Source organism: Carassius auratus, unplaced genomic scaffold, assembly GCF_003368295.1.
Source record: "Carassius auratus strain Wakin unplaced genomic scaffold, ASM336829v1 scaf_tig00216516, whole genome shotgun sequence".
NCBI classification, from domain to species: Eukaryota; Metazoa; Chordata; class Actinopteri; order Cypriniformes; family Cyprinidae; genus Carassius; species Carassius auratus.
Genome location: NW_020528610.1, coordinates 114,195 through 134,331, shown reverse-complemented (window position 1 = coordinate 134,331; position 20,137 = coordinate 114,195). Strand labels below are relative to the sequence as shown.

General features: G+C 35.7%; 2 protein-coding genes across 2 annotated transcripts; one reads left to right on the top strand and one right to left on the bottom strand.

Moving 5' to 3' along the window:
• Window positions 1-7,583: 7,583 nt before the first annotated feature.
• LOC113098338 (uncharacterized) lies at window positions 7,584-11,871 on the bottom strand. The gene is made up of 3 exons (XM_026263365.1): window positions 11,451-11,871; window positions 11,254-11,340; window positions 7,584-9,931 (listed from the first exon to the last, which is right to left on the bottom strand). The coding sequence occupies exons 1-3, from the start codon at window positions 11,451-11,453 to the stop codon at window positions 8,318-8,320; spliced, it is 1,704 nt and encodes a 567-aa protein (XP_026119150.1). The 5' UTR covers window positions 11,454-11,871; the 3' UTR covers window positions 7,584-8,317.
• Window positions 11,872-12,361: 490 nt separating this feature from the next.
• LOC113098335 (uncharacterized) lies at window positions 12,362-19,514 on the top strand. Its single transcript, XM_026263363.1, has 10 exons — window positions 12,362-12,401; window positions 13,254-13,378; window positions 14,137-14,509; window positions 14,619-14,876; window positions 14,990-15,216; window positions 15,330-15,477; window positions 17,629-17,737; window positions 18,157-18,351; window positions 18,562-18,637; window positions 18,737-19,514. The coding sequence occupies exons 1-8, from the start codon at window positions 12,362-12,364 to the stop codon at window positions 18,341-18,343; spliced, it is 1,467 nt and encodes a 488-aa protein (XP_026119148.1). The 3' UTR covers window positions 18,344-18,351; window positions 18,562-18,637; window positions 18,737-19,514.
• Window positions 19,515-20,137: the final 623 nt, after the last annotated feature.

Below are 20,137 nucleotides of genomic sequence, written 5' to 3'. Positions count from 1 at the left end.
GTCAATGGATGGAAGTCATTCAGCATGTCTGGATCAAGAACATGAATGTCACTAAAACTGCTTTCCTTTATCTCAAAAGACCTGAAATGTTCAAGATACCAGGCTGACAGTTTTTTACAAAGGAATGACACATCTTTGGGGGTCACTACACAGTTCAGTATTTTGAAAAATTCTGGCAAGCCACTACATTGTCCTGCAGAGATAATCATGCCAGCTGAATATCGAACTCCATGCAAATGAATAGTGCAGGAGAGAGACACTTGGCTTGTATTTGGATACCTTCTCTCAATTGCTGACATAACTGGGGCTTCAAGAGAATCAAGTGTGAAGACCTTTGCTTTCTCCACATGTAGTGACTGTTTGAAAAAGTCCTCACCATCCAGATAATACGCCATCATTTGTTGATGCTTCATGGAAAGTGTCAGTAGAACATTCTTAAAGTTTTGAGTGTCATGGACTACTTTTTTAAAGTAACTGTGTTTTGCCTCAAAGCGCATTGTCCATAGTGACACCAATGGTCCAAAACAACGAATCAAATGAGGGTAATGGTTAATGTAATGGTGTTTTGGACGTAGACTTAAGTTAGGAAAGGTTTCAGTAAGCAAGTTTTGATGATCTTTGATTTTGCTCTCTAGGTAACAAAGAGACTCCTCTGAAAATTTTGAAGATAGAACTACCTCAACAATGACTTTCAGGTCCATTAGAATCTCCCAAGATGGTTCATTTTCAGGAATTTTGTGACCGATCATAAGAGGCAGCAATCGTAAAAGTGTCCAGTTCTCATGCGCGTTACCACCTACTGTACCCTTGGTGAAACTTGACTTGGTTAATACCTTTGGCTTGTTAACCCGGTCTGAATCTTTGTACGGGAAGGACTTAATGCAATGATTGAGCTCATCAAATGAAAATTTTCCTTTTGAAATTAAATCTTTCAGGCACAAAGACAGTTCTACAGGTACAATGCCTTCCAAAAAATCATGTAATGCATCAGGAGGGAAACCAGTGACAGGATGAAAGAAAGACAAGTGTTTGCTTAGCACACATTCCCCCTTCACACCACTGACATTTTGCAAACTTCCATCTGTCTGCACTTCCTGGACAAAAGAATTGTGTTCTTCTACAGTTCTTAATTTGAAATCACTGATCTCAACCTTACCAGATTTGACTTCAGGCTTACTGATCAAACAAAATCTGCACAGTTTGTCAGAATTGAAGCTTTCTTGAAAGCCTGCCAAGCTATGGGCTCCCAAATTATCAGCACATACGCAAAAGACTGTCCCCTTTACGTACTGATTCAGAGCAGGCACAAAAACACCTGTTTGCTCCAAACACTTCACATCTTTCATCAGTGGATCAAGAAATTTCTCGTATCCAAAGAGGCGCACATCATCACTCTTACCAAGGACAGCAAGCTGAATCGAGTAAAGACTAGAGCGGAATTTGGAAGGCAAGTTTAGAACCACCTAATAAATGGCAACAATCTTATGGATTTTTCTCGAAGTGCCCAAGGGATTGCACACTTCAAATTCATCCACATACAGTCCCAAAGATATTGCAAGGTCTTTGTCACCTAGAAGTCTGTTCTCCTTGAAGAAAGAACCATCTTGAAAAGACTCAAAATGTCCAGGAGTAGACTCTCCACTGAACACAATCTTATCCAAAAGATCTTTACGACCTAGTAAGCGCTCCAGAACATGATACAAAGACACATAAACAAAGTGATTTTTGTGTGTCCTGTCATAGAGATACTCTGTTGGCTCAATTACAGAGAAGTGTTCTTTGAAATATATATTCCTTCTGTGGTCTGTGGACAAACTTCCTTTTTCTGAAGTAGTCAGGAGAAGAGGATTGGTCTCAAAAATTGCACTGTTAATTTCCTGAAGGATATAATTATCTACATCAATTTTTCGTTTGACCAAAATATTTTTGATGCTTTCAACAGCAAGAGACTTGGAAAAGTGCAATATATCATGCATTTCCTCAACTATGTTGTGGATGGCACTCTTTGATATATGCAAGACTGTTTGCATTTTCAAAAATACAGAAGCCAGTTTATGCTCAAGAATTTCAATATCCACACTTTCAGTGTCAGTAGCCGTTTGAACAGTCTGTGAGGACTCCCCAGCATCATGGTCATCATTATCTTCAAAGTTCAATGCTGTATCAGTGTTAATGTTCTCAGTTTCAGTAATGACCAAGTTTCTTAAATCAACTGTTGTGTGAGTTTTGTGTTTCCTAGTCCTGTGAGAGGCAAAATTTGTAAGCCTGTTGGTTTTATACTCACAGCCAGAAAAAGGACACCGTACAGTTTCATGCCTTTTTAGATGTCCTTTAAGATGTCTAAAAAAAATGCTTTCACTGCAAACATTTTCAAACTCACAAAGCTCACATTTAAATGATAGGCTAACTTGCCTAATAGTTCTGCGGGTGTGGCAGCGTGACAAATGCGATCTCAAAGCACTTTGTGTCCGGAATGAGCAGACACAATCTGAATATAGGCAAGGCCAATTTGTTCCTTTATGACCTTGTCCATGACGAAGCCTGTAATGCTTTACCAGGACCTCTGGGTCAGAATTTGAAAATTTACAATATCTGCATTGCATTTCCTCCTATGGACTAATTCGCTGTGAAAACATAATTTTTTCAACAGTTTATCCTATTTTTATATGGCTTTTTTTTTATTCAAAAGGGCACAAAATCTGTAACATTATACTAAATTTTATGAATATCACACGATTTTTCCATCAAACGATTATTCAAATAAAATCCCTTTTCCCATTAGCAATCTTCTCTCAAAACTTGAAAAGACGTGCACAGTGCTCATTTACTTTTAAAGCAATTGCAGGAATATGCCTAGATGGTCAATACATTTTTGTCTATACCCATGAGCAAACATCTCATTTAATATTCTAACATTATTTTCGCAATTTCTCCATTATTTAAACGACTTCATTTAATGCATTTTTCAGTGTGGTAAATCAGTAAACCACTGCTAAATTAGAATAAGCCGTCAGTCTGTGAACAGAGCAAGATACATTACATAACTAATAAAATATTATAAAATTATTTTCTATATTTTCGATTATAAAAATGATTAATACACAACAGTTATTTTAAAGAAAAAGCTGGACTGATCAGGCACGACACCACTCCTCACATCAGCATCGACTGAGTAACACTGCTAAATTAGATTACGCCATCAGTTTGGGAAGAGCACAATATAGGCTATTATATGTGACAAATAACATAGGCGATTATATAAATGATTAATACATACCATTTATTGTCCAGAAAAGGTGGATTGATTAGGCAGGACACTGTCACCCGCTTCTTATACTTTTATCATCAACTTTTGGAAACCGCCGTCTTCTCACCTGCATCAACCTCTGAAAACCCCGCGAAGTAGCTTAGTCTCCTACTGCGCATGCGTTCACTGTTCAAACGAGAATCGCGAGATTTAATGAAAACTAAAACTTCTTAGTAAGATCAACATAACATTGCACGTTTTTAACATTTAAGGAACGAATTTGTTGAATCAACTTAGTATCATGCATGAACACTTTCAATAAAAATGTCTTAGTTCAATTTACTGTTTTATGTTTATTTGGAGGACTTTTTGTTAGTTGGCTTTTTTACAGTGTAGCAGTGACCGCAGCTGTTTCCTGTTTCTAGGAGGCACAGACCATTCCATTTCCTCTAACTTAGTTCTTGTATTTGTTGACAGAGCTTTTGTATATTTGCCAAATTTAAATCTTAGAAAATCTACTTCATGTTTTCCAATTTGCATTCTCTTTAAAGTAGGTTTTAGGACGGCCTTTTTTAACCTGTCCAGTGTCTGTTCTAGCAGTTAAAGTGCTCTCGCTTGTCCTTTGTGAATAGCAAAATATCATCAATATATATTGTAACCAGTATTCCTGAAATTTCCAAAATTGCGCTGTGAAATTAATTGGGTGCATTCTGATAACCTTGCGTTTTCCATACGTTATGGTCACTTCCCAAAGTAAAAGCAGTTTTTAACTAACTTTCTTTTGCCAAAGAAATACTCCAAAAAACATTTGCTAAGTCAATTTTTGACAGCCAGTTTTTCTCTCTGCCTATATTTCCACACTTCACGACAGTTAATCAGGTATCTAGTATCTGAGATTGTTACTTTATTTAATGCCTTATAATTAGTAACTATTTTCTGGATTTACTTCCATCAGGTTTCAAGAACGCCTGCAGGGGCGCATTAGTAAATTCCAGTTCCTCGTTCGGCAGTTTCCTGTTAACACCCTGTTCTGTCAGTTCTTTAATAGTTTCACCTATTTCCTTCCCAGCTGCACTATTAATTGTGTATTGTGTCTGTGGTGGAGGAATTACTCCCTGAATCACATGATCATACTTCATCTGAACTCTCCAGCTCCCCTTTATCACCTAATTCTGACTCTCTTACTGTTCGTGCAATCTCTCTTATCTGATCCACTGTTCCTAATTTTTTCGTCTCTCTGTTTTTTTTTTTTTAAGGTCAATTTATCATATTGGGACTTATGTAACTGCTTTTCTCTCTACTGTTCTCATTTTGGTTTTCCCTAGGTTTTGATTGATCCCTATATTTTTATCTTTAGGGCTAAATCTTTCTCCCCTTTTCTACAATTTTTATCTGCTTTTGGCTCAGGGAGAGATAAGGATCTACTCTCCATCTCAGAGTGGTTATAGTGGCCTTGTTTTCACGGCTTGACCGTCTCATTTGTTCTTTAGACCTCTGTATTTTATAATCCTGATTTTTCTTTGTCTGTCTGAATTATTTCTGTTTTTCTGTGATACTGAATTAGAAATTTTTCACATTTTTCAGGAGATGTATCTGGGCCATAAACAAGGAATTATTTTGCTCCAATTAGAGTGTATCTTTTTACACCTTGAAAATGTGTCTCAAAATCCCTTCTACACCTTCTTCTGTGATCTCTTGACAGGCTGTCAATGCTCCTACCATACATCACTTTTCTTCAAAGTGTTCCTGTTCAGTTTCTTCTTTATTAGTAGGAATTGACCCTTCAAGAGTCCGAGCTAATTTTCTGCCTCTATGCAGCCCAAATTCAGCCAGAATATGCAAATCTACTGACTCACCTCATCTTCAACTGTTTACCATATCTGACTTATTCCCTCACTTTTCCTCCCACTATGGTATTTTTCAATTTGGCCTTTGTTTTAAATTATATTAATCTCCTGATCTTTTCTCATTAATTCTTCCAGAGTTACTCTGGATTCCATCAAATTAATGTCAGTTCGTCTCGGAGTATGCAACTGGTTTATGGGAGTTATTGGTCTTCGTTGCCCAGGTGTCCCTAAATATATTCTTCTAAATGCTGAATCAGTGCATTAATCTCAACTGGTCGCTCTAGTTCTTCCTCCGACTGATACTCTGACTGGAGTTATATCTCTGAAACAGTCTCCTTGTTTCTCTGATGGGTTAGGTGTCACATTTCTTTCTGTTCTTTCAACTACAATTACGTCCTCAGCTGAATCTTCCTGATTTTCCTCTGATTCACCGTCTGAACTGTCACTTTCAGGACCTACATCAGAGTAATTCTCCTTGAACTGATCATTCCCTACTTTACTCCTAATCCTTCTTTCCAATGCAGCCCTGTTTGTCAAATCTTTCTGAGCCAAAATAGCTTAATTGGTGTGCTGCGTTAATGAGGTGTCTGGAAGGATCTGCTTGGCATTTCTTCCATTCAGCAAACCCCACACCTGCCCACATGTTATACCTGGAACACATTCTTCATTCACTTATTTAATCTGTCTAAAGTAGTTTCTCTTTTTATACCTCGAGCATGTGTGGGTCTATTGAATCTTTCCTCTGAAAACTTGACCATGGTGTCTCGGTGTATTATTAGATCCCTGACCTGATCTCTCCTCTCCTGCAGCTTGATCCTCATTCACTCTCTGAGTTACTCTTTCTATAACTACAGGGTCTGGGTGACGGATCTTCCATAATTTGGGCAAGTTAGTTCTATCTCTTTTTCTTATTAATGCACTCACAATGGCTGCCCCCATTGTGATTAGAGCTGAAGATCTCTGCCTGAACCCGACGGGACCCGATCGGACCTGACGGATTTGGTCGGGTTCAGGCTTAGTTTATATAATATTACGCGGGCTCGGGCCGGACTCGGGCTTGTGCTCCAGTTTGTGAGGTAAATGAGCAGTCGTGTGATGTGTTTCGATTAGCGTGAGAAAGATGTGAAAATGAATGCTGAGCAGGTGTAACGGAGGCTTGCCTCTGGCGAACATGTTTTGGTTGCACCAGCAACTAAAGCAAACTCTGAGGTGTGGAAAAGTTTTGATCATGTTTATAATGAGAATAATGAGTGAATAATGATAATGACGCACCATCAGTGAGCGCAGGAACGCGCTGAAGACATCTACAGAGGATGCAATAATTTTTCTCCACAGTTAATACCTAGGCTATGTCCCCATTTTGACCTTTCTTACTACAAAGTGTGTGTGTAACAGGTTTTCAATTTGGACCCCCAGTTTTCTGTAAAACATCGCCTGTCCTTATCAGAATCTTTCCGCGCTCTATTATTTGTCTGATTAAGCCTGACGTCACTGGCCTGCCCTTCTTCTGACGGCACCTGCTACACCATCTCCATGCTGGAGATCTTTATTGGCCGCGTTAATCAAAACAAAAGCTTCCTCCTCTAATTCCAAATATCCTTTCTTAAGAATAATTAAATTCCTTTCCCAAAATAAGTCTTAATCGGTTCTTGGCTCTCTGACTCTGACTCATCATCTGGGTTTAGAGGATCTTCCAGCTGTGGAGCACTTGAATCTAGATGATTTCTAATCCCATCTCTGCGGGGCATAAAACTGGGGCTACCAATCCGCGTTCAGACCCTTCCCTAGTATCATCCAGATCATCCCAACTCCTCCCCATATTCATCAAACACTCTAACTTTGGGAGAACCATCTCTTTCCCCTCTGTTTGAATAAATAAAGGTAGGGATTTCTGCTCCTTCACAGATCCTAAGATTCACCTCTGACGCTAGCATTGTTATCTCATGCCATGAAATCTGATGCACACCTGTACTGTGTGGGATCAAACGAGCCTGACCATCCTCATCTGACCCATATATTCACTCGGAATTTATATTCACATTATATTCTATACACTGCAAAAACAGAAATCTAAGAAAGTAAAAAAAATCTTATTTCTAGAAAATACATCTTGTTTTTTGCCATAAAAGACCAAAATTCTTATAAAATACATTGCGACCTAGTTCATTAATCTTAATTTAAGAAAATTAGTCTTATTCTGTCTTGATAAGTAAATTTTAACTCATTTTGAGGTAGATTTTACCAGAAACAAGTGACAGCTATAAAGTGCGAGTTTTGGTGGATGTTCAATTAGATTGTTGTGCTAATTTTAAGAATAATACCACTCCTAAAAATTCTATTTTCAAGAAAATTAAGAAAGTTCAAATCTATAAATATATTTTTCTGTTTGTGTCTGTTCATGTATTTGAAAATTAAATTAAGACAAATTGCTTGTGTGAACAAAAACACTTGGTCAAACAGTGGTTTAAATCTGATTTACTGTATTTCATTGTATGTAGAACAATCACATTTACAAAGTAACACAGATTCATTTAACCCTGGGGCTGTCAAAACAATGTCGATGAACTCAACTTGTATTGAACGCAGATTATTCCAAAATATCCCAATGGCAAATTAAATAATTATTTTGTTTGAAATTGTTATACATCCAGAATAATTCAAAACGTATTCAATCTAGAACACACCTATAAATTCTCACACACTTGAGGCTTTATGTAATTCAATCACATCTCCAAGGTAATATTTCACAGGGACGTATGTAATGTCCCTGTGACTTAAAATGTAATACGGTGTGAAGTCAACAAGGTTGTCTGCATTTACTAGTTCAGTTGCCTCTGCCAGGTTGGGAACCTCAATTTTATAAGACATGTAGTCTCTGTCAAAACAGACTGTACTGTACATCTGACATTCAAAACAATACAAAGATGAATTTATGACAAATATGTTCCTCACAAGTCCAAATTCCGGTAGACTACTACCATTTGCCATACACACTACTATTTTTTCACTAATGTATTTGTTTCCATTTAAAGTAATCCACTTAACAGACACTGCATGGTCTATCTGATCAACTCCAAAGTAGTCCCTTACTTTTCCTTTCAAATACGCCATGTTTTTTACTTCTGATACTGGTCCCAATACACATTCACTGCCAAAAATCGGGTGGTTGGAACGGTTTACATTCTGACAACATTCAAACATTTGGTTGTGCTTAATTAAGGACTTACAGACATTTTTGAAATTTACTTTTGAAACCCATTTTTAAAAAAAAACAATGTTTGGATTTGAACCTCATGCACATGTGACGGAGCATTGGTCCCAACAGTTTAATCTGGGATGGAACATGAATCAAGTAATGCTGTTTAGGTGTAATGTTGTTTTCTGAGAAAAGTTCCTTAAAATGTTTAAGATGCAGTTCAATAAGTACTTTCAACTTATCAGTAGTCTCAAGGTTAATAACAGGTGAAAACAAAATGTGAATAATCTCCAGAAGCTCAAGAATGAAGGAAAAATATGCAGTACCTTTAATCACATCCAATAGAAAGGGCACTATTTTGAGTAAAACAAGCATTTGACCCGATGACTGCTTCAGTTTGTTGTCATTGGAAGCTAACGTACTGTACGCAATAGGGCTAGGCCTATCTCTAGTATCTTGTGGAGAGTATGGGAATCCAATTATATCAGCATTGAAAGCATCAAGGTCCAGTTGTCCCAAAAGAACCAATTGTTTCAGGATACACTTAATTTCCAAAGGAGCAATGCCCTCAAGAATTACATGCATTATATCTTGAGGAGTTTGATGGATTAAATTAAAGGCAGGGAAATCCATTACTTTGCTCCTTCGGTTTATTCCATATGTAGTTTTAAGGCTGTTCCTGAGATATTCAGTACTGGCTTTCTCAATGTCACTACACTGTCGAATATGTCTTTCCAGTGTTCTTTGCTCAAAGTTTTCATCATTAAAAAACATTTGCATGTCTTCAAAAGAACATTCACAATGTCGGCATTTACTGTATGCAAAGCCCACACCCTCTTTAAATCCACATAACTCATGTTGAGCTAAAGTATCTCCACATACGGAAACCACTGCTCCATATATCTCATGTTCACCACATGGAAGATGAATCTTCACGCCATTATATAGCTTTACCAAGTCCTCATGCAATCTTGCCAATATGGCATCAACTCCACATTCTGAGAGTTCACTTTGCTTTGCAATAGCAAGAAGGCGGATTGAAGCTAATTTTGACCTGTACTTTGGATTAATGTTTCCCAAAGTGTAGTAAAACATGAGCAACTTATTCTTTGAAGCATGAGACCCAAGTGGATTGCAAATTTCGATTTCATCTGAATAAAGAATTATCTGTAAAGCAGAGGGTCTAGAAGAAAATAAAGGGTGTGAAAGCATTAGTTCACCATCTATGATGTCATAAAAATATCCACTGCTGCATTTCTGAGATCCACCATTTATCATGGCAAAGATTTTTGGATGAGACATTAATTGTTCTAAACTCTTTATCAGGGGTATATAATGGAAACATTTGTTTTTTATTGCGAGGTCTCTTTGATTTTTTCTTTTCTGACGACATACTGCTAATCCGACTGAAACCTCTTCTGCTTCCACAAAATTGAATTTTTCTTTTATGACACTGTCCTGTCTATATGATGTTGAAACTGCAGCAAATGGATCTTTAAAGGAGTCAAAGAGTCCCAAAGCTTCTCGCTGAAGTTCACTTCCTGCATGTCTGTTGAATACTGTTTGTAGCTGACTCCTCAAGCTGTTCAGTAACTGAGCTTGATACGCCTGAACCTCAGCCACAACATCATTCACACCACTCTGAAAAAAATAAAAACAAAACATTAATTAGCAGGGAAATATATGTTACAGCGTTACAAACATCACTGAATGAGAACATTGATAGATCATTAACGTGACTCAGGAACAAAGTTTTTGCCAAGATTTATAGTGACAAATACTAATTTTAGAGGTGTACTTTTGAGGTTGTGAGGTAAAATTTGGAAATATTATCATTTTTAATGGTTTTGATAGACATCTCATATGCGCAAGGCCTGCATTTATTTATCAAAAATACAGAAAAAAATATATATTGTGAAATATTACAATTTAAAACATCTGTTTTCTGTGTGAATCTGTGTTAAAGTGTCATTTATTTCTGTGATGCACAGCTGTATTTTCAGCATCATTCCTCCAGTCTTCAGTGTCACATGATCTTCAGAAATCATGAAAATATGCTGATTTTATACTCTGTTGTTATCGGTGTTGGAAACAGTTGCAATGCTAATATCTTGTGATAATATAAAATTTTTAAAAAATTTCCAGGATTCATTGATGAATAAAAATAGTAAAGAACAGAATGTATTCAAAATATAAATATATTCCAACAATGTCTTTACTGTTGCTTTTTTAATTAATTTAACACAACCTTGCTAATTAAAAGTATCAATTGTTAAAAAAAAAGTAAACTAAATGACTTCAAACTTTGAATGGTAGTGTACATTGTCACAAATTATTTCTATTTTAAATAAATGCTGTTCTTTTAGATTTCAGATTACAACAAAAAACACTTCACAATAAGGTTTTATTAGTTTACATTAGAGGTAACACTTTATTTTATTATTATTATTAATTAATTAATTAATTATTATTAAGCACATATTAATGCCTTATTCTGCATGACCTTATTCTATATTCCTCATCCTACCCAATACCTAATGTTAAAAACAAACATATTAATTATTAATAAGCAGTAAATTAGGATTTTTTTTTGTTTCAAAGAAAAGTCAGTTAATAGTGAATATGTGTTTACTATACTAAAGTTTTACCACATTAGTTAACTACTACAGATAACATAAATTAAGAATTAACAACAATTATACAGCATTTATTAATCTTAATTTCAACATTTACTAATACATAATTAAAATCAAATTCTGTAGTTTTTAAACTTTAGTTAATTCACTATGAACTAACATGAACAAACAATGAATAGCTGTATTAATATTAACGGACATTAACAAAGATGAATAAATACTGTAACTAAAAACTGTATTGTCATTTCGTGATACATTAGCTAATGTTAACGAATGAGACCGTTTGCGTTATGTATTGCAACGCAACTTCATTTTACTGATACTAACCTGTGAGAGATGATGTTTCTCTCTAGCAGTCATCACAATAGCAGTGGCATGTCTGGATAGCACATCATCACTTGATAATTCGTCATTCTAAACATGAAGAAAATAGTAAAAATATTATATACTTGAATGTATAATAATTAGGGTAAATAATAGACTATGCTATGACATAATCAACATGAACTAAGTTATTAATTTACCATGGTTTCTTGGTGGAGGCATGAGGAACTTGAGTCATCAGAATAGGTAGAGTGGGATTCGAATCTGAAGTTTCATTTAGTAGGACATCCTGTGCTTCCAGGTTCGGATGAGACCGCAAAACGGTGTTACTGCTTAAGCCAGAGAAAACTGATTCACCAGTGTCAAAAGCATCAAAATCACCAAAATGTTCCACAGGAACAAGAAGAGAGGTTTGCAAATCCACACTATTTTCCAGTGTCTTTTCATTATCCGGACTGTCACTTGACTTCCAAGTATCCTGAGCCTCCAGCGTTCGTTCACTATATGTCCACAAGTTGTTGCTGTCCGTTTTTCTAGGTTCACCGGATGCCTCGTGTTGTGCTGATCTCTCTCTCCGATGTGATCTGCTGCTACTCACGCCGTCTAGATATTGTGAGTGTGTTCGTCTGACGTGATACCAAAAAGAGTTGTAGACTCGGTACTCTTAGTGCACCCATCTATTCCCCAAACCAGACGGAAATCTGGACTACGACTATGTGCAGAATTTATGTGACTCAATAAAGATTTGAGAGTAAGAGCCACAAACACATAACAAATTATGCAGCGCCAAATCATTTTCTCCGATAAAATCAAAGCAAGCTTTCGTAGCGACCTCAAATAAAACAGAAGAGATGTTGATTTTAAAAATAATGTCAAATGTATCTTTCAACGGTAACCAATTAACTACGTTAAAGCCTTAATAACTACTGTAACGTTCTTAACGTGCCAAATTAAAAACGTACAACACAGGAATTAAGAAAAACGCACGAGCGTGCATGCGCAACACTGCGTCGATCCTGTGACGTATTAACGTTTTGTAATACGCATGCGCAATCAGCGCGCAAAAGTGCAGCAAGGAAACAAATGCACTTCCTCCCGCCAGTTTCTCACGATGGACGGACTCGATGAAGTTGCGATTTGTACTCTAAAAGGTTAGTAATTTATACATATTTTTTTGAAAATCAGTTAATTATATTGGCCATTCTGTGTATTTGAAGTTGAATTGTAATCTAAAATGATTCCTACCAGAAACAGCGCTCCTGTAACTGAATGAAGCTGATCTTTTTCTTGAGATGTTCAGTAACTTAACATACATCTTTTGTCTGAAATTTCAGCCTGTCCCGTTTTGCTTTCCATCTTTTTAGTTGTACTAGTAAGTACAAATTAAATAATACTTAATTTATTAAAAGCGGCTTATATCCATGACCTCAATTTGTTTTGTGACGTCACCCTGAGGCAAATTCAATTAAACTATCACTTCTGTTGTTTTATCGTTAACACTTTATAATAAATTTGTATTCAGTGAAAAATAGTCAACTGTTTTACAACATTTGTTTTGCAGCACTTATTGATCCTTGTGTTACATGGATTATTATTATTTTTTTTTTAAATGTGCATACCACAACATTAGTTATTTCATAATGAACGTAGGCCTACAATGAACATTTGTACAACCATATACCAATAGTTTTAAATGCTCTAAAACTGTTTATTGCTTTTTCATAATACCTAATGCATTTACTGATGCTGACAAAAATAACCTTTTTGTCAAGTGTTAAGAATATTTTATCATTATTGCCTGTTTATTTCACTTCATTAAGCCATTTCATAGATTTAACATTTCTGCCATGTTAGGACCATGTTATAAAACAGAAATGTCTATATTTCTCTTATTAAATAGCTATAATCAAGTGAATGCATTTTCACAATATCTGAAAAAGTTATGCATACAATGTATAATGCACCTGAGCTATGCTAACTAACATATTTACATGTGTTCTAAGCTGCTAACATTGGGGAAGACATTTTACCAACTCTCACACGGGATGATATCCGAGATCTCTTTCCTGGTCCTGAGCACTTCCTGCGACGCAAAGCCATTTGGCTTATTGTTCATAAGGAAGAACAGGTAATTTTACTTAAACCCTTAACTGTCACCCCATTTTTGAGAATAGACATGAATCCAATCCAAACCTAAATGTTTAAAATAAAAGAATGCTTTGAAATACAGACGTAAATTTGGTCTGCTTAATATTGCTGATGAAAAGTATGAAAAACTTATGAAAGTTTAAATTTACTGTAAATCAAGTGTACTGTACTAAGCATTTATTTTATATTAAATGTATATTTTATCAAATATATTTTACTCTAAAATTGCTATCAAATTAAAAGCAATATGTCTATCCAAGTTGCGTTTTAAAATTGAAGTTGATGTAAAAAAAAGCCCCTGGATGTCACAGACATTGTTAATTTTTTTTCAATAGAAACAATTTACAATTTTACTATTGATACATTTTACATTTTTTATATGACTATTACAAATTTATAAATGTCTGTCCAAATATCAAAACAGTTGACAAATATTGAACCGTGAGACTCAGACTTTTCCAACATTATTTGTTGTAGCTAAACTAAATATTGTAATTTGTAACATGACATCACCCGCTAGGGTAGGAGCTCACTAAAAGAAATGAAAGTACCATTTCCATGGTAACACCACATCGATTTCAAAAGGTTTTCATAGGTCGGACCTAATTGTGGTGTTGATTAATAAAATATGTGATATGAAACAAGGCAATATATAAGAAGAGTGTCAAGTGTCCCACCAGTGGGATGGTGACAGTTAAGGTTAAAATATTTGATTAATGTATACATTTTGTATTTTAGGGGCACACCATTCCTGTTGAACCCCAAGGTTCATCAGCTGATGATGAACATAATGGAAGTCCAAAAAGAGATGACCCCAGCACTTCAAAGTTTTTGAAGTTACCCAGCCCAGAATACGTTCTCTTCACTGATAGTGAACTACAACATGTGAGACGTGCATACTTCGAGCAGCAACGTCTTGGAAAAGAGGGTGAAGTCACCTTATCAAAGGAGCTCTTCTGCCGACTCATCCAAAATACCATGACAAATATGATATCTATTGCAAGAGCCTCTTCAGATGACTACAAATATCCCACTAAACATGAAGTTATTGCCATGGCAAAGCGGTTAGTGGAATACTACCCTATGATAAAAGATAAGTCAACTGGATCAAGTCATGAGTGGGTGAGAGACTTCATTTGCTTGAATATTTATAGTCAAAACATGTTTTCCTGCTAACATTGTTTCAAAACTATTCATTGATGCTTCCTTCTTTTTTACAGTTGCCAAAAAGCTCTTGAAGCGACTTTCAAATATCCGAAGTCCTGTGAAGGCCAAACACCCTCCATCCAAGAGAGCACGTCTGAATGAAGTACCGTCTGCTGCAGTGGCAAGTGACTATGATGCTGATTCCAGTGCATCAACAGTTCATCTGTCACCACCTTCAAGATCAAGCACCCCACAGCAAGAAAATGACAGCATTGATGAAGCATGTATGTACATTACCATTTACAAGAAAATTCACAAGTATAGTATTTGCAGTAAGTAATAACATAATATTTGGTAATATATGTAATACTAATTCTGCCTTATTTATTTTTATGTGGCATGGCATACATTCTTGTTCTAATTCTATTGAATGCCTGAATTATAGCCGACGGTCCAGACAACAGCCTTGACAGCCAGAAAACACAGGCACGACATTACAGGACTCTACAAGAAATGTACAAAGCAAAGAAGCCAAACAAAGCTGCTGTAACTCATCTATTAGACCTGGAGTTCCAGTCCAGAAGAAATTTCATTGACTCAAATGCTTTGAAGGAGCAAGACCGACCCACAAAAATTTTACAGGCATACCCGTGCTTCAAAGAACTGGACCATGTGGGTATACACATTGAAACATACTTTAGACTGAGTGAGAAATGTCCCATATCATCTGCCTAACTGCAGACATACAGATGAATGATTTTTATAACTTTCAATATTTCTCTCAGGTAATGGATGAACTGCGGAGAGTCATTGAGCCAAACAATAGCCAATACACTTCTGAGGTGAAAGGCAGGTGGGAGAACTTCTACTCCAAGGTTCAGTTTTATGGCGTCATGAAGAAAGTCATGAAGCCTCCAAGGACATTAAATGGAGGTAAAGATGTATTTCATTGATTGACCTACCTGATTTCAGTAATAATTTATAATAAGTATACAGTAATAAAGTACTTACCATTATAGTATTTACTGGTTTATATTTAATTCATAGTTATTATATTGTAGTATCTACATTGGTATTACATTAATAGGCTATATGCAATTAGTCTTCATTCATTTTCAGTGGAATTAACAGTTATTGTTGTTTAATTAGCTCATAAGTAATAACTTAGTTAATATTTATTATGCTTTGTTTACAACTTAAAGGGTTAGTTCACCCAAAAACAAAACAAGGTGTAATTTATTACTCCCCCTCATGTTGTTGTACACCCATAAGACCATCATCTTCAGAACACAAATGTAAGATATTTTTGATGAAATATGATGGTTCAGAGAGGCCTCTATTGCCAGCTGCAATGACACTGCACCTCTCAAGATTCAGAAACAGTTCATGTGACTACAGGGGTTATACTTTTTATAACCTCTCGAGATCCATAAAGGTACTAAAGACGTATTTAAAACAGCAAAAGTGAGTTCAGTGATTCAACTTTAATGTTGTAAAGTGACGATAATACTTGTGCGCCGTTTTCAAAACACTGGTTCATTAAGTTCTGAAGCTTTCATTTCGATTCATTGGTTCAGATCACGTATCAAACTAAACTGCTGTAATCACCAGTCCCTTCAGGATTTAGCAATTCTGTGATCACTGAATTTATCACAAAAAAACAAGGAAACTCCACAATTTTTGCAAAAGCTCACACATTTTTGTAATTCCCGAAGATTTTCCCCCGTTTTTTGCCTTAGACACATCCCATGACATCATCCCAACACGCATTCAGTCAAAGAAAGGTTATTTCTCAGTTCCAAAAATGGAATGAACATCCTTGTGTTCTCATCATGACTAATTTATAAGAGCTACACTGGATAAACGAACAGAAAATGTACTGATTTGGGCTAAGTAGTGCAGACCGTTTATCTGCTCGGGCTCGGGCCGCAGGCTGATCATGATCTCGGGACACTGATGTACACAGCGCTGGGAGAACGCAGTCGAATTCGCCACAGAATCAATAACATCTCAATGAAATCTTGTGAGAAGTATTCAAATTCAGTGCAGTGTTAAAGCTACAGATATCAGAACAAGTGCCACTGATGTGGAGACCACATAAAAAAAAAAAAAACTTAATGGCATTGGTGCTGGTGTCCTCAAATGTTAGTCTAGAGACCTACAATGTTTCTCGAAGTCAGAAAACTCATAACAGTGTTAGAAGAATGTTTTCTGTGCTATATTTTAACTGCAAAACAGTAAAAAATGGCGCAAATATCACCACAAATTTTGAGAAAAGTTCAGCAAAGGAGGGACTGAATCGCGTGACTTTGTCACTCTGAACCATTGATACGAATCGTAAGTCTCCAAAGCAGAGTTTTGAAATCGTCCATCACTAGATATTGTTGGAAAGTGAACAACTGAACTCACATGGACTGTTTTAAGTATGTCTTTAGTACCTTTACAGATTTTGAAAGGTTCAGTGTTATTGCTGGCTATACAGGCCTCACTGAGCCATCAGATTTAATAAAAAAATATCTTAATTTGTGTTCCAAAGATGAAAAAAGGTCTTACGACATGAGTGTGAGAAATAAATGACATCATTTTCATTTTTGGGTAACCTAATCCTTTAACCGTAAGGAGATCTCACTTTAGATTAGGTTACAGAAAATTGGAAAATGTCATTAATTAAGCACTTTACACCAACCTTTTATAAATTAATTGCATAAGTATTAAGTGCTCCTTTTCAAAACTTAAATACTGTTTTCTGTGATGGGTAGGTTTATGGGTAGAGTTAGTGTAGGGGGACAGAATATACAGTAGTACAGTATAAATAACATTACGCCTATGCCTGGTAAAAAAGTATTTTTAAGGAACACTTAATATGAATGCAGTTAATGTCTAATAAAGGTTGGTTTAAAGCACTTAATGACATTTTCCATGACCTTTCCATGAATTTTGCTAAATATCCTTAACTACGAATTAACTATAAACTAATAGTTTGTTAATGATTTTGATGTACTTTATTCTTGTATGCTTTTTAATAAAGTGTTAACCTAATTCCTAAGTGCATATCAATATCGATTTCCTCTCTTGTTTTTTTAGTTGAACATGCCATTGCAGTTTTTACTGCCCTGCCACTGCTCTTCCCATCTGGCTCTGCAGCACCCAAGAAACTGGCCCAATCAGTGAGGCTCTTTTCCACGTCCTCACGGTAAGTTTAACTTCAGTAGTGATAACTTAGCAGGTGCCTCAGATGCCTACACTGTCAATAAAATACTTGGTTAAAAAAAAAACGTCCTAATTGGGCTACTCAAAAAATTGGCCATGAAACAAATAATAATAATAATAATAATAATAAAAAAATAACCTTGACCCCGCCTTTGGTAGAAAAAATACCCATAATAACCAGTCATTTAGAAGGGTGTAAATGCTGTTACGTGTAATTGAGCTTTATTTATATGTTTTATATTAGATGCATTTTTACCCGGGAAGAGCTTCAAACTTGAAAAAGATGTTTCCTTTTCCTCATTAACCGTGTCCACCCAACAACATATGAAACACAAACATTACTTACTTTGCTGTTTTTTGCTGTGTTTGTAGCCTAAATTCTGTATTTATTTGGTTTTCTAGCCCTCTGAGGATCCTGATACCTACATCCACCGGCGTGTGCTTTCAAGGGGGGCGTTTTTTCGCAGTGTATTCACTGAATTTTCCCTGGATTTATATTTATTTCTTAGCAAGATCTCTTCTCTTGCTTCTAGCTCACCGAGCTCTTTGTCTTTCTATTTCAGGTCTGCGCATGCGTTTCAAAGACTAAAGTCCCAGGTATAGTCCTAGTCTCTTAGGTTAAGTACTTTAAGCTTATTGTTAATTTTAAATGATCCTTCTCCTATATCTGAGCACCACATGTTTGGGCGCCATGTTGTAAAAGTATTCTGACTAAAGAATATACAAAGCTCTATTCACATCTATGTTTCCCACAAGCAAAGTCAATGTATAAATATGGCTCTCACCTCTGTTATTTCTGCGATGCAGTAGAGACTTCAGTACTTCTTCCCATCAGAGTCCAGATCAGCTCAGTTGAGTCCATGCCGCTGTGGAACTATGTAATGTAAGTCCAGGAATAAAATAAAAGAATAACTTTACTCTTAATAAATTACTCAGAGACTTGTTTAATAGAAGTTGAAAGCATCATGTCTTTTCTTTCCAGATGCCTTTTTCGGTGGACACACACACATACACAGGTTGCTATGGATACAGGAAGCATTCACCTAGCAACCTCTCAGTGGCACAAGTTCAGATGAAGTAATTGCTGCATCTTTTTTAATAAACCAAATTAATATATCCCTAGTTTTAATCTAAACAATGACAGCATCTTAAACCTGTGGCCCTCTTCATTTAGGAGTCACACTTTCCTTCTTCAGCCTTGAAATTTAACTTTTTTTTTCTTCAGGAAAACCAATGTAATATATTTTTGTTCAATAATATTTTTTGATTATTGTTTATGATTTTTAGGGACTTTTACGATACTATACAATATGCAATATACAATTTTAATGAGCTATTTTCTCTTTATTCATTTACTGTTTTTTTAATACATGCAATATTTCACATGGAAATAGAGTAAAAACATTTAAAATACATTTTTTATGTGAGAATTAGGAAATCTGGAGGTATTAAAAAATAAAAACTTGTGTAATGTTGCATAACCTCTTGTATTAGCGCCCACATATATATACAGAGGCTTTTGGATTCCCATCATTTTTTAGACCTCATCTCTTCATTTTTTTAGGTTTTGCATTTAGATCTATATCTAGACATTCTAAAAGATTACTTTTTGTCAAAGTTTAGATATTTTTGGTTGGATAACTAACAGGTTTTACATTATGATTACAGTCAACATTAAAATCTTGTTAGAAAGGGAAAGCATTTTTGTTACTCATTATTTGATAATTAAAAATCAAACAAAATAAGGAATGAAAAGTGATCATTCAAAACACTTTACAAACATTTTGTAATTAATGTAATATTTTATTCAATGTACTTCAATAAATGTTAATGTTGCAGTCTAACTGGTTCATTTCTATGCGAGTGTGTGTGTGTGTGTGTGTGAGAGAGAGAGCCCCTTTTGTATTTTTCCATCTATTGATTGGTGTGTATTTTGCACTCCTGATATTCTGGAGAGTAAAGTGCTGCACTCTTCGTTCCTGACCAGTGGTTGATTTTAGTTTGTGCCACCAAAAGATTCACTGAGTTTTCAAATGTTTTCTTATTTCTCATTCATTTCCTATGTCGGACATTTTTGACCACGAAGAAGGTAAGTGTGACTATTTTTTTTTTTTGGACTCTTTAACCTATCCAAATCATGTCCGTGATTGTTTTGTGTGCTCTTATTGCTAATGTGACAAAAGTCACCAAGTGTCATCTCATTCCGATAAAGCTACGATTTTCTAAGTTTCGAAATATAAAATTTTTCGGTCAAAAATGACGGGAGAGGGCCAGAGGGTTAAAGGCATAGGCTAAGCAATTAACTATTTCTAAACTGCACAGCATCATTTATTTTATGATAAGATAAAACATATCATAATACAGCACTTTAAGAAAGACGGTC

Coding starts and splice junctions, on each gene's coding strand:
- LOC113098335 (XM_026263363.1), top strand. CDS start 12,362: ATGGACGGACTCGATGAAGTTGCGATTTGTACTCTAAAAG. Junction 13,379..14,136: donor TTGTTCATAAGGAAGAACAG/GTAATTTTACTT, acceptor TTTGTATTTTAG/GGGCACACCATTCCTGTTGA. Junction 15,478..17,628: donor TCCAAGGACATTAAATGGAG/GTAAAGATGTAT, acceptor TTGTTTTTTTAG/TTGAACATGCCATTGCAGTT.
- LOC113098338 (XM_026263365.1), bottom strand. Junction 9,932..11,253: donor AGAAACATCATCTCTCACAG/GTTAGTATCAGT, acceptor TATTTTTTTCAG/AGTGGTGTGAATGATGTTGT.